Genomic DNA, 15,477 nt, shown 5'->3' with positions numbered 1-15,477 from the left:
ATGCAACTGAAGTAATCTAAAAGCAATGGATGTGTGTGTATGTGTGTGTGTGGAGCTCAAAATAAGAAAAATCACCGAGTTACAACAATGATAAAACGTACCTTGGAGGAGCTCCCTGAGCCATTTTGACCAGGATGTTGACATTGACGTGGGAGTGACGTGGTGGTGATCCCCCGTCACTGCCTCTGATAGCCAGCCAATATTCAGGCATCACCTGACGCTCCACTGGCCTTGTCAGGGTCACCAGACCTGTCATGCTGTTGAGACTAAATACACCTCCGATATTTCCTGTAGGAGCAGAAAAAGGGAAATGGAGTGAGATCAGTATGAAGTGGAATGTGTAAAAGTTGTGGAGGAGGGAAAGGATGGAAGATGGTAAATCAGGGGTGGAAGTCAATCAATCAATCCAAAGCCCCTGGTGTCTCTTGCAGGAGACCTATGGATCCCAGGTAACCAGTAATGGCCACCAGGTGGCCCCATAGGTCAGTCTGGGAATAAATATGGTGTTGTCTAGGGATTCTTAGTGTAGGGCAGTGTAAGATGATGTGCTCACTGTCTTCAATGGGTTGGTTACATCTAGGGTAGTTTGATTCTATGGCTAAACTTATTGGTGAAATATTAAGTCTGATGGTGAAATATTAAGTTTGGTGGTGAAATATTAAGTTTGATGGTCTGTCTGAGATTGTTTGGTGATCTATTAGGCATCTAATTTAAGTGATTTTTTTTTTTAAATAAACTTTTTACCATTCCTATATGTATATTTCTACCACCAAAGCTTGTCTGGGATTCTGGACATCTCAAGTAGGCATGTGATATTGACAATGTTACTATTCCAGGGTTAAGATACTTTCTATTGGTACCTCATTTACGTCTTTCTAATCGGTAGTTTAGGAGTTACATGGTGAAGGAGGTTTGTTTATATTTTGCAAAATATCCCAATGAGAAAGGCCCGGCAGATTTATGAGATGCTAGCAGAATAAGGATTAAAGGAAAAATATCACAAGCATTGTATAGATAAATAATGAGTAAGTCCAAAGAAAAATGGAGAAAATGCAGATAAGTGACACTGTTTATTTTCATGATATATTCAAAAGCAACCATTTGTTCCTCTTACCTGATACGATGGAGTATGTGACCTGCCCATTGATGCCCTTGTCACGGTCCACAGCCATGACCTGCACAATGCTGGACCCGAGGGGTGAGGTTTCAAGGACAGTGCCATTGTATGTTGAGGCTAAGAACTGAGGAACATGGTCATTGTAGTCACGAACCCGAAATATCAGGCGGGCATAATTACTCTTTGTTGGTGTGATACGGTCCTTCACACCTACTGTCAAAATGTGTTCTTCCTGAAGTTCTCTGCAATGTACAAAAGAAAATTGACATTCTGGTGTGTGTGTTGTATGTTATGCATGTATATTTACCTAACTGTAGTACAGTATACAGGAAAGGAGCAATGCTCATTGCATCCCATCTCCTACTCCTTGTGTTGTGTGTGCGTGTGTGGGGAAATGAGTGGGTGGGTGTAGGTGGAGGATTTGCTGGGGTGCATGTGAACATGTGTACACATACACATGTGCAAAGATACATTTATATAAATATGTGCATATGATACAAGGCACTATGAAAAATGGTACACAAAAATTATAATACCAGAAACTGATAGAAACTGAGAAATTGCTCTCCTGCAGTTCCATCATGGATACTTTCATATGGCAGTTGAGCAGTACACATGTGTAAGGTACCTTGTCCCGCGAGGACAAATGCTGAATGTTGAGGAAATTCCTACTCACCTGTCCAAGGCCTCAAAGAGCACCACATCTCCTGTGGTTGGATTGATACGGAACTTGGAGGAGGAGGCCACGTGGGCTGTGTTGACAAGGGAGAAGGTGAGGTGTTGGTCACTGTCCAGGTCTGAGGCATGAAGGACAAAAACTGTTGTTCCTGGGTTTGTGTTCTCACTCAGCTCAACTTCATAGATAGGCTGTGAGAAGGTTGGCCGGTTGTCGTTTACATCCATTACTGTAATCAGCAGCTGAAGAAAAGATAGATGGAATCATCAGACACTGTACTAAATCATTTCCTAGTCACGAATTAATTGATGACTGGAACTACAATCCTATAATATTTTCTTTTCCTTACTCACTGCCTCTGGAAATATATATATATATATATATATATATATATATATGAGGCCCCGCGTGGAGAAGTGTCCCGTGCGCCAATTTTTAAAATGCCAGAAATCGCTTCCAAAGTTTTGGAAATGTAAAACATGAATAACTTTGTTGTCATTGAAGCTACGAGCATAATGAAAACATTGTTTTAATGTATTTTTCAAGACAAAACCACTGATGTAAGTTACAGAGAGATCAAAACAAAAACAACATGTAGACAAACAAACAAACAACCAACAAAACCAGATGACCTAGATGCTAGGCCATGTTAGGAGCCGGCACACTATCGTACTCCAAGTTTATGTTATCTGGGTCATCAGCATCGTATTCGCTGTCAGAGGACACCAGAGCACCTTGGTTGCGGAGGTCCTGCTGCCGAAGCAACAGGTCCCGCCACCGTTGACGATTATCGGCCTGGGCGATGAACTTGTCAGTCAGGTACTGTAGGTCAGTGATCTTCTCCCTCGTGAACAACCTGTCATATTGGTACTTCACGGGGAGGTTGACTGTGGACAGGTCAAAGAAGTCTGGACTGTAGGCTCTTCTGGATGGCATGAGTTTGACCTTGACAACACCGCGGCCGGGTGCTTGCCACACTACTCCACGCCAAGTCTCGACTTGCTGCGCCGGCCGAGCGAGTGTGAGGTTTTACCACTTTGTTTTAGGAGCGTTTCGACCATATTGCAAGTCACGTTTTGTCCTTTCCAACATGCTCGGATTGAAGTAGAAGGGCCAAAATAGTGTTATATGTGCGTAACTCCAAACCGGCCATTGTGTCGCATGGGACACTTCTCCATGCGGGGCCTCATATATATATAATATATATTTATATATGTATATATATGTATATGTATATATATATGTATATGTATATGATAATTTTTTGAGAGTTGCATGTAGGATTCAAACCCACTGCTTTTGGCCACCCGTAAGATCACCTTCACAGAGCCTTAATCCACTACACCAACAGGTGATCTTACAGGTGGCCGAAAGCAGTGGGTTCGAATCCTGTATGCGACTGTCATAAAAATGATCAGATTGATGTCCCTGTTACTAGCAAATTTCTCTCTCTCATATATATATATATATATATATATATATATATATATATATATATATATATATATATATATATATATATATATATATATATACACATGCATATACTAAGGCTTTTTCCCCCTTACAAGGGAGGTAGCCAAAAAGGAAAAGGCATAAAATCATTCCCACCCATTCCATCCCTGAATACACTCCACACCCCTCCACCCTCCCTCTTATCTTAGCACCTCCTGGATGACGGGTCATCCCTGCGCCTTGTCCACTGCCCTGGGTCAGAGGTAGTGTCGGAAGACACAGCACATCCACAGCAAGGCCGCTTCATTAAATCGGCAACCCCCCCTCGCTGTCCCCCCATGCATAAAAGGAGAAGATGGGGAGAAATCCCTTTGGGCTGCCTCAAATTTTGCTCACACATACTACCTCAACCCCCACCCCCCATTCCACCTCATGCATCACATCATCATCCATATACAACCATTCTCCATTCACCCCTGTCCTCTGTCCTCTCCCGTCCTTCCTCAACAGATATTCCCCTCTTCCCCAAAGCCCCCTTCACCCCATCCATCCACCTCATCCTAGAACATCCCCTCATGTTCACTCCCTCCACATCTGCCTTCCATACCTCTTTTACTAGTCTTTCTTCACTCATTCTTTCCATGTGTCCAAACCATCCTAATACTCTCTCATCAACCCTATCTCCCAACTCCCTTTCCACCCCTGTTCTCCTCCTCACCTCCTCATTTCTCACTCTATCTAGCCTAGTAACCCCCATCATACTTCTCAGACACCTCATCTCAAACACATTCAAACTCCTTCTCTCTTCCTCTCTTATGTTCCATGTTTCTGCCCCATACAGTGCTGTTGGCACAATCACTCCTTCATACATTCTCCTCTTAGCATCCATTCCCAAATGTCTATTCCTCATTACACTCTTCAATCCACCAAGGCATTTACTCACTTCTCTCAATCTACATTCTACCTCCACCTTTTCCTGCCACATTTGCACCCAAGTATCTAAAACTATCCACCTCCTCCAGTCGCTCTCCCTTAATGCTCACTTCCAGTCTACTACCACTTTCACCCCTTGTACATCTCATCACCTTACTTTTACCCACATTTATCTTTAGCTTTCTTGTATCACATACTCTCCCAAACTCTGTCACCAACTTCTTCAATCCCTCCTCCGATCCTGCCACAAGCGCAGTGTCGTCAGCAAACAACAACTGGCTCACCTACCACTTTTCTCCATTTTCTTTAACCATCTCCAATCCCTGACCCACTACCCTTGCATTTACCTCTCGCACCACCCCATCCATGTATAAGTTGAACAGCCAGGGCGACATAACGCATCATTGAGAAAGTCCCACCTTTACCTCGAACCACTCACTCTCTCTCCATTTCTAATCCTGACACAAGCTCTACTACTATCATAAAAACTCTTGACAGCTCCTAGAAGCTTTCCTCCTATCCCATATATCTACATTACCTCCCACCAAGTATTTCCACTTGGATCGTAAGAGGCGAGAAGAAAGGGACGGGGATTGGGACTAGGCATCCTTCTCCTTGTAGCCCCACAGGGGACATTCCTAAATGAAAAAGTAAAGGCATAAGAGGGTCTGGGAGTTTTCCAACCAGCACCTTATGGTTTGTTTCTTTTAATGTGCGTGGATGTGGTACAGATGAGAGTAAAAGGGAAGAGATAGGTAGTATGTTTGTGAGAAGAAAGATGGGTGTGTTGGCTTTGAGTGAAACTAAGTTGAAAGGGAAGGGTGAGTGTAAGTTTGGGAGTGTAAGTGGGAGGTTATCAGGAGTGAAGAGAGGGCGAGGTAGGGAAGGGGCGGCTATTCTAGTAAGTGAAGAGATAGGTAAATGTGTAGTGGAGTGGAAGGAGGTTTCCTCAAGGATAATGTGGATGAAGGTGAAACTGGGAAAGGAGATGTGGGTCTTTGTAAGTGCATATGGGCCTGGCAGTGAGAAGAGTATAGAAGAAAGGGAGGCCTTTTGGATAGATTTAAATGAGTGCATAGAGGATTTAGGGAGAAATGTCAATGTAATAGTACTGGGAGACCTTAATGCTAGGGTAGGAAATGGTCCAATTGATGGAGTGGTGGGGAAATGTGGAGTTCCAGGAAAGAATCGTAGTGGAGAGTTGGTGGTGGAAATGTGTCTAGAAAGATAGTTGATGATAGCAAATACAGTGTTTCGGAAGAAAGTCAAACATAAGTACACATGGGAGAGGGTGGTGGATGGGTGGTAGATAGAGCGTTGATGGATTATGTAGTGGTAAATAGGATTAGGATAGGAAGAGTTAAGGATGTACATGTGCTAAGGGGAGAGGGTGGGGGAATATCAGATCATTTTTTGGTGGAAGGTAAGTTGAGAGTGGAGGACAGATGGAGAAAAAGGGACAAAAGGTAGGGAGGTGCTTAGAGTGAACTCCTTAAATGAAAAAGGAAAAGGAGAAGGAGTACAAGAAGAAGCTGAAGGAGGAGTGGGAGGGAGTGAAGGATAGAGTAGAGGTAGGTGTGGAGGAGGAATGGGGATGGTTCAAGGAGGGAGTCACAAAGTGTGCAAAGATGGTGTGTGGAACAAGAAGGACAGGAGGAAATAGAAGGAAGGGTAGTGAATGGTGGGATGAGGAAACAAAGAAGGTTGTAGAAGAGAAGAAGCGAGCTTTCACAGATTGGTTACAAAATAGGACGAGGGAGTCATATGAGAGGTACATAGAAAAGAAAAGAGAAGTAAAGCAAAAGGTAAAGGAGGCAAAGAGGAGAGCAGATGTGAAGTGGGGTAAGAGTATGACAGAAAATTTTGAAAGTAATAAAAATATGTTTTGGAAAGAAATTAAGAAAGGAAGAGGAGGCAAGTCAAGTAGAGAAGAAAAGGTAAAAGGTGCAGATGGAGAGATGATAATGGAAGAGAAGGCAGTAAGGGGAAGATGGGCAGAATATTTTAGGGAGTTGCTAAATGTGAAGGAGGATAGGGAGGGAAAGATAGTTGCAGTGGGAAATGCTAAGAAAATGAGAGTGATGAGTGAGGAAAATGGAGGAGAAATAAGGAAGGATGAAGTGAAGGCAGCAGTTAAGATGATGAAAGCAGGTAAGGCACCTGGTCTGGATGGATGCCATGCAGAATGTCTAAAAAAAGGAGGTACAGTGATGGTGGACTGGCTGGTGAGGTTATCTAATGTTTGCTGGAGAGAGGGTAGAGTGTCGGAGGACTGGAGGAGTGCCTGTATAGTTCCACTTTACAAGGGAAAAGGGGACAAGTGTGAATGTAGTAGTTTCAGAGGGATTAGCTTGTTAAGTGTAGTTGGGAAGGCTTATGGGAGGATCTTGATTGAGAGGATTAGGAGAGGAACAGAGGGAGTAATTGGTGAGGAACAGTGTGGATTTAGGACGGGTAGAGGTTGTGTAGATCAGATCTTTGTGGTAAGACAAATATGTGAGAAAGCTATAGGAAAGGGGAAGGATGTTTTTTGGGCTTTTATGGATCTGGAAAAGGCTTTCGATAGGGTAGACAGAATACATATATATATATATATATATATACATATATATATACAGTCGAACCTCGAAAGCCCGGACCCCGAATGCCTGGACCCTCGTATGACCGGTCAAAATGAACAAAGGGCGGACTTTTCAAGCAAAGTTCCCTATTTGTCCGGTACGTGGCAGCGACGGCCGTACACGTGTACTCAAACCCGGCCCAGTCAAGCCGCCACCAGGGCTGCCATTTTGTAGAATTTTGTACCAAAATGTAGTAAAATAGCGGCATGTGGCAACTGCACAAGGACACGAGGAAATTTTTTCTACATATCAGCGGGCTGTTAAAAACATTCAAAAACTTTTGTTTAAAAATCATAGAACTAGTTATCAAATAATAAATGGTACATCAAAATATGACTTTTATTGGTAATTGTGTTACTTATAAAATATCATACCCCAAAAGATACGTTTTTACTGTGTAGAAAAAAATTCTACGCTAAAGTTTCAGCTTTCTTTTAGCAATAATAATATAAAAAAATAATAATTTTATATCGTACTGAATATGTTAGGGCATGGGGGCCTTATATACATTCAAGAATAAAAAAACTAGAACCAACATTTTGTCAAAGTTTGACAAGTATGTCTTGCTATGAAAGTCTGCACACGCCCGAGAAAAATGTATGCCCCGGTAGGGCAACACTCCCATTCTACACAGTAGTGTAGAAAACGCGGCAACCCTGGCTGCCACCACTGTCCCGCGTGCATATCTTCCGATATTTACAGTGTACGTAATAAAAAAATACATGCCTGTATTACAGTTATTACAGAATTATTAGTAATATAGTATTATCATTACAGTATTGTTATTATTACAGTGTTAGAGTATTATTCTTATGTGTTTCTATGCCATATCATACATTACCTATGCGTATACCGCTACGAAAATCTACGGGTGTTAAGGCGATATTTTTGATGACCGGACTTTTGGCATGACCGGACCACCCTTCCCCCCAATTAGTCCGGGCTTTCGATTAGACAACTTTATGGATGGGGGATGACAGGTGGTGATGGATATGGAGCTGCCTAGTGTAGGCCTTATGGTCTTTTGCAGTCTCCTTTATTTCTTATGTTCTTATATATATATATATATATATATATATACAGTACTACCTCTCATTAACGGACTAAAAGGGGGGTAACAGTGTCAGTTGATGTGAATAATCCGTTGATTTGGAGTGGTTTTTGGGTGGCATAGTGATTGCACAGCACTAAACAACAGCACCAAAAACACAGCTAATTTATGTCCATTAATGAGAGGTAGTACTGTATACATATATATATATCAACAGACTCACCTGGCAATATGTGATGTGGACACCATCAGTAACTGTAACAGTGAGGTTGTACTTTTCTTTTGTTTCTGCATCAAGGGTTCCTGCCAGCAGGACAGCACCTGTACTGCGACCTAGTGTGAATACCTGGCCCTCGTTACCAGCTGAAATAAGAATTGGAACCAGTTTAATAATTAAATCAATTTTACACCTTTCTCTAAATCTGTATGCATAACCTTTTATTTCTGACCTCGATCACTTAAATATGTGACTAACATGCTCAAACTTGGTTATTTTTAAATCTAGCATTTACTGACTATTCATCTTTCTGAGAATGATATATGAAGAAAACATAGGTCCATGTCTGAGTTTTATTCCTGACTAGTTGTGCTCTATGGCTTCTTGAGGGAGTGAAGATTATAATATGCTAACCAAATTACGTACCCACAATGTCAAACCACAATTCATCTCCATCCTCATCCTTAGCTTCAATTATCATCACATGATGGCCAATTGGGTCACTTTCAAGAACATTAGCCTCGATAGTGGAGGTGCCCCCCTGGAGTACAGGGGCATGTGGAGATGAAGTGGGAACTGACACAGTACTGATCAGGACCAGGCTGGTGCTTGAACGTTGTGGTCGACCGTTGTCCACCGCAAACACCTGTAAGATCAATTATGTTTGTTGTAAGACCTTTGGGATCAAACATACTTTAAAATCTCCTTTCGAGACGACCTGTCCTTCATGCTAAGATTGATAAAAAAATTGGCAGGATGTTGAAAGGAAATGGTACTTTATTTCCTATTACAATTTCTGATAATTTATGACATTATTCCAACTCTGCAAAAAATATTACTTCATCAGTGTAGATGGAAAGATCCATCATGAAAAATTATGTTGGCACTGCAAAAGAAGCTGGATCTTAAGAGAAGCATACAAGCCAGAGAATGTCAAATAAACTTACTGCACATGTATGGATAAATAGAAAAAGATCAATGCAAAATACAAGACGATAAGGCTGTGAAAATGGTCCATGTTAATGAGTCAATGTAATGAGACTTGTTTACCATTGTGGAAAGGCCTTCTTCACTTCATAAACACATTTCAGGAACCTATTCTTGCTAAAAGAATGTTAGGAGCATTAGAGTACCTTGTTTTCAGTGTCTGTTGTCACCAAATATTTTTTTTGTGAGTGAAATAAAAGAGTGGCAATATATTTCTACCTAGATTTGAAATATCATTTAAAACCTATTCACCAAAACACCTGCAAGAGGCAAATAATTGGCAGGGACTGTGTTTCCCCATTTTTTAAAATCTGCTACATTCAAGCAGTATTTCTATCTCTCTCTCTTTTTAAGTCGAGACCTACAAAATTAATAAGCTAGTATTTATGTTGATGTATTCTACTATAACTGTTGTGTCATTGCCTTCCCACCAGCCTGCAATCATGTTATAGTTGACAAAGTTTTACCTGCTATGTCATCATTGCAGAAACAAGTTTGGAATGTATTTTAAAAAAGGTTCAACTGAAATGAAAGGATCTGAATTGAATCCCCTCAGAGATCATATGAACAACACTGATGGTGATCAGTGCAAGTTCCTAAATCATTCTGTGAAGGTCTTCCTGACAGCCATTTTCAAGAGAATTTGATCCAGCTATCTAAAGAATCCAAAGAATTTTGTCATAGTCTCCTTAAAGTCTCTGCACAAATATACAAGTTCTGCTGGACTGGTAAGTTTCCTTGGCCCTACAGAAGCTGCCCTTTGTCCAATAAACAAATATAAAGGCTTTTATCTTGATCACTTTGGCAATAAACATGACCTGGAATGTGCATATAAATAAATTTGTTTAAGTTTGATCTACTGAAGATTTTTTTTTATTATCTGTGCATTTTTTATATTAGTCATTTTTGTACTGCACATACTATGGGATGTACACATACAGTATGTCTATGCCAGATCTACTAATCATATTCTTTCAGAATTGGTGCAAATTCAATCTCACAATAAATGGAGATGCTGCTTCAAAAGTAGATATGAGGGTGAAAACAAGAAAGAAAAGGAGAAAGTTGTGTATTATGGCAACATATATACTATGATGATAGGGGACTAGGACAAAAAGTTATGAGTGCAATAGTAAAACACTGATGATAGAAAAAACATATATATAATAATAATTCTTCCAACAGATCTTAGGAATACAGTATCCCACACCACATACCATTATACTGTGAGTGAATTGGTACTGCTCTTATCACAAAAAGTTGACCTTTATTTCTTGCTACATACTCTGCAATGTTGAGAGCTGCCTGTACATCATTTAAATGTGATATAGAAACTGTTGCACCATAGTTTACACAATTGATGACTTGCACAGGTAATGCTCTCACTTTAATAATCTTAAAAAAAAAAATGTTTTGATGTGTATTTTGGCATCTGAGCATGATGACCTGCAATAGCTGCATGAAAAATGGCAAATATAGCACCTGGTTTTGCTCAGCTGAGGCATAAAATGTTTGCTTCTCCTCTCTTCTTCCTGTACCTCTCATATGCTTCTCTAGTTTCACCTCGCAAACCTCCAGATAACCCTGCATCAGATTGATTTCTCTACTATCAACCACATCCAAATGGATGGAAAGATTGTTAGCAGGAAGAATTACTACAAAATTACCAACCTCCCCTAACCAATGTGGATTCAAAGAAGTTGACTTCAGCAGCACACTGCTCACAAACATCTCCCATCAAATGCTGTAGGTATTCAACAAGAAAACCCCACCAGAATGGTATCTATTACCATAAACAAGGCATTTGATAATCCCCAAACAATTCCCCACTCTCTCCCCTTAAAACATGAACATCCATAACTCTTCCAGTCCTCCCTTTAGTACCACTACAGTTCATTAATGCCCTATCAACTATCCTTTCCTTGACCACCCATTCCCACATATACTTATGCTTGGATCTCTTTCTAAACAGTATTCATTATTATAACTCTCTAAATAATCTCCAATATTATCTCTTTACTATAATTATTATCTGACACCCACAATTTCCCTATTACTCCATCTATTAGCTCATCTACCCTAGCTCTGAGATCCTCCAACATCACTACATTTATATTCTTTCCACAACTCTCTAGACACTCACTCAAACTTATATATATATATATATATATATATATATATATATATATAATATATATCCCTTTCCTTCCCACTTTTCATACAATCAGGATAGTATGCACTCACAAAACTCCTTTTTCACCTTTGGCCACATTATCCTCATAGACACTTCACTCCATCATACATTTTTCTATCTTGTTACATACCAATAGAGCCACTTCTTCCCTCCTTCACTCACTCATCATTCCAGATCCCACCATTCTCCTAAACTCAAAATTGCCTGTCCTCTTTAACTTAGTCTCACTTAACGCTAACATATCCATCTTTTTCTCACAAACTACCAATCTCATCCCTTTTATTCTCATTTGTACAACAATTACACACATTTAATGACCTAGTTACTAAGGCTCTGGCTGGAGTCCTCCTGTCAGACCTTCTTATGCCCTGATAGCAAATTAGCCGTAATTTAAATCCAGATGGATCAGCAGGTAAGCATAGTCAAGCAGCAACAATTTTTCCAGGAGGAATTGGATAAACAAGAGCATGTGACCATGCTAATGTTATTCAGTATACCTGATGAAGAGGAGATTTTAACAGGTGAAGATGTAAAATATCCATAGTCATTGTAGTCTCGGGCAATGTGAGGCGAAGTAACCCATACTTGTTGAGGTAGACTCTGAAGGAATTCATGATAGTATGCTACATATAACACTGAAGCTGGAGAAATTGGGACCATCTCATGAACACATATTAAGAAGGCTGTCTGTCTTAATGTGTTGATTAGAAGAGATTTAGGTACACAGAAACTAGAGAACATCCAAGAATGTAAAATGTCTAGTGTGGCTGGATAATAATTGTTTACTTTAGTTCCTCTGCTGGAAACCTGTAGACTCACAGTAAATGACAACAGTTCTCAGGTCCTCCCATAGATCTCTCTGGGAAGAAACACTGTGTTGTATTAATGTAGATGTTCTATGTCTAGCTTATAATATTAGGAGGGGAGCAGCCACTAATGGTCAGCTCTACTAATGTGAGATTGAGAAAATACAAAGTTGACAGTGAAATTCTGAGCCCAGTTCAAAATCTGAGCAATCTTTTAGGGTTACATTTTCAGGAAGATCTGAGGATGTTGATGGGTTTTGAAGCACACAGCAGGGACTTGATTCTAATATACATCTTGCAGGTACCTACTGTTAGTCCTAGTATGGCTGGGCATTTGAGGAAAAAAGTATGCCATAATAGTGGCATCATTCATAACTGGAATCTGGTCTGTCCATCTATACATCAAGTGCAAAGCCATAGAAAATGTCTTGGAATACTGAAGGAGCAAAATCTAAGAAATGAAAAGAACACAGTACAAGGGCTTTAACTTACTATATGCAATATGAATGGACTCGAATAATATAAAAGAGTTAACACACTTTTCTCCTTGGATATGTATCATAAGAATAGTATAAGCAGCAACAGACATTGATATGGTAGGTGGAAATTATACATCATATGGTGGAAACTGTACAACATATGGTGGAAGTTGTATAACATATACCATATGCCAGGATACTATCTGTGGACACAAGTATGGTGGATCAAGTGTGACTACGCTTGGTATGCATGCAGTAGGTGCTATTAGAGTTTATGTTTGAGCTGCTGACTCATCATACTGCAGCCTTATACAGTTTGTCATGCAGGACCATGATGGCCACTGTGGACACTATGTGATCTTCAGCAACTTGAATACCAAGACTGGTGAGTGTGTGCATAGTCTACCCACATATGCAGGCACCTTTGATGCTCACCTTTACATGTATCCAAACATACCCTATCCAGTGAATGCCCCACGTGACAACACTAAAACCTTCGCCACTCACTGCATCAACACTATGTTGCTTGTTGTCAACAATCTAGGGACTCTACACAACATTTTCTGAGAAAACTGACATACAGGGAAGCATTAGAGTGGATATCTAAAACAGACTTCTGTGCTCTATTACAAAGTATGCTGAGGCACTTAAATGACTGACATGTGGCATGATAGGTTGATACTCTATAACCTTGCCATATATCAGCAAAACCTGTGGTCCCAGCCACAACAGTTGAATGTCTTTGCTATGTTGTATGGTCATTGATCTAATTATATACTTGACCAGTCAATCTGTTACCCTGATTCTCTCCTACAGAAGACCCATGACCACCTTGAAACCAGCCACAGCTACCAGTTCAGCTCATAAGTAACTTGAATCTATTCTGTTGCTGTTTGGAAAGAGTAAGTGTAGTGTGCTGTTCTCTGTGATGGTTGCATCTAGTGGGATTGGTATCTGGTGCCAGGTTATTTCTATTTTTGATAAATAGCCAATGAAATCTAAGAATATTTTCCAATATTGTTGAATTTTGTGAATGTTAATATAACACTTTCTGTCTATACTAAATACCATTGATATGCTAATGTAATTACAAGCATACACTAAACTCATATTAAAGAGTCTTGTCACAACACTGGAAGGCCGCCAGTAAAGGGTCCTGACCTCAACTGAGTAAAATTATCTTGCATCTGGTAAATTGAAATACTGGAGGTGTCAGTGTTCTTAAAGGGTTAACTGAGACAGCCTTCCCCATCAACATGGGATCAGGCCCTGAGTTGAATCATTCAAAACTGATATCTTTAAGGAGTGTTATGGTCATGAAGGGCTAAACCAAACAGTGGAATGATCAATCAATCAATCTATTATCCCAGGTCTCTTGGAGGACACCTGTAGTTCCCAGGTAACTGGTCATGGCCATAGGTTTGGCCTATGCATCACTCAGAGGTGATATTTAGTGTTGTCTGGATAGGGTTGGGCAGTGTAGAATGAGGAACTCAGGATCTTCTGTGTGGTGTTTACATTTGAGATACCTGGAGTCTTTTGCCAGGCCAAGTCTGTGTCCATACTGTTCCAGTGCAGAAGGATGACCTGAATGCTGAGATGCCAATGAAATGGTTGGACAGGCATGAAATCATGAGCATTATAGTAATAAAAATGCTTGATTGTTCCACATCCTTCTGACTGGTAGACCAAAGAAAATCAGAGTAATGTAACTTCATTGCAAATAAATGTATTTGTAATTTCTATGAAAGTATGATAACTCAAAAATATGAAAGTGTAACCAAATTCAATACTTAGACAAAATAAAAGAAAATTGTAAATTTCACCTCGGCAAGTCAACAAAATTTATTTCTGCAATTTACTTTTGTGTGACTTTTTGTATCTAGACTTTATGATGAGCTTAATGCATATATATACAGTATTTACATATTCACACACGTGTATATATATATATACATATATATATGCACACACACAACACATATATACACTTGTATTTACAGATATTAAATGGTTCCCTATACACAGATTTTCATCTTATCAACCACAATGATGAAAATATACTTGAAATTATACTTGTAACTGCAATGGTTAAAGAGAGAGAGAGAGAGAGAGAAAGAGAGACAGAGAGAGAGACAGCACAAGAGAGAGGAAGAAAACAAGAGAGAATGAGAAAACAAGAGAAGGAAAGAAAATAAGAGAGAAATAAAGAGAGAGAGAGAGAGAGAGAGAGAGAGAAAACTAAACAGATAGAAAACAAGAGAGAGAAAAACCAAAGACAGAGATAAAGAAAATGAGAGAGAGTGAGAGAGAGAGAGAGAGAGAGAAACCAAAGAAAGAGATAAAGAAAATGAGAGTGAGAGAGAGAGAAACAAGATAAAGAGAAGATAAGATAGAAAACAAGAGAGGGAGAGAGAGAATGGCAGAACACAAACTGAGACACTATGGATACACATAATCATACAAACTACCCAACAATAAGAACCTACCGTTAGCTCATATTCATGTTGAGGTTCAAGAGGTTCCATGGCAAAGATGACGCCAGTTTTCGAGTCGATCTTGAAGATGCCCTGCCACTCCTTGGTATCAATGGAGTAGGTGACATCACCATTGTCCCCATCATCCTCGTCCTTGGCTACCACCTGCAGGGTTGCATCCAATTGTTCCGCACATTGCAAAGAGAGGGAAAAGACCACAATGATGTTAAAATTAGACACAAGAAAATTGGCCCAATCTATGTGCAAGGGATGGTAGGAAATCTAATCAAAATACACAATTTTGAGATGGAAATAAATAAACAAACACAATATGAATAAAAACAAAAGATAATAAGTGCCTCAAATGTATACAATGGTTATGATACAGTATTGTTAGTGTATTTGTTAAACTGAGAGGGAGGAGAGTGTGGTGGATGGGAGTGGAATGGGTGGGAGTGAAATGG

General features: G+C 39.9%; 1 protein-coding gene across 6 annotated transcripts in view; it reads right to left on the bottom strand.

The window, feature by feature from the left end:
• The window catches only part of kug (FAT atypical cadherin kugelei), a 406,977-nt gene that overhangs the window by 67,167 nt on the left and 324,333 nt on the right, over window positions 1-15,477 (bottom strand). For all 6 annotated transcript variants that reach the window (XM_076200002.1, XM_076200001.1, XM_076199999.1 and 3 more), the window contains 6 exons: window positions 15,026-15,178; window positions 8,497-8,716; window positions 8,077-8,216; window positions 1,794-2,035; window positions 1,115-1,359; window positions 102-288 (listed from right to left, as the gene is read on the bottom strand). In XM_076200002.1, coding sequence (XP_076056117.1) covers window positions 102-288; window positions 1,115-1,359; window positions 1,794-2,035; window positions 8,077-8,216; window positions 8,497-8,716; window positions 15,026-15,178 — 1,187 coding nt within the window. The remainder of the gene's footprint in view (window positions 1-101; window positions 289-1,114; window positions 1,360-1,793; window positions 2,036-8,076; window positions 8,217-8,496; window positions 8,717-15,025; window positions 15,179-15,477) is intronic.

This window comes from Oratosquilla oratoria, chromosome 16 (assembly GCF_046742065.1).
Source record: "Oratosquilla oratoria isolate Oo_2021 chromosome 16, ASM4674206v1, whole genome shotgun sequence".
NCBI lineage: Eukaryota > Metazoa > Arthropoda > Malacostraca > Stomatopoda > Squillidae > Oratosquilla > Oratosquilla oratoria.
The sequence above is the reverse complement of the archived record's forward strand: the minus strand, read 5'-3'. Positions and strand labels throughout refer to the sequence as shown.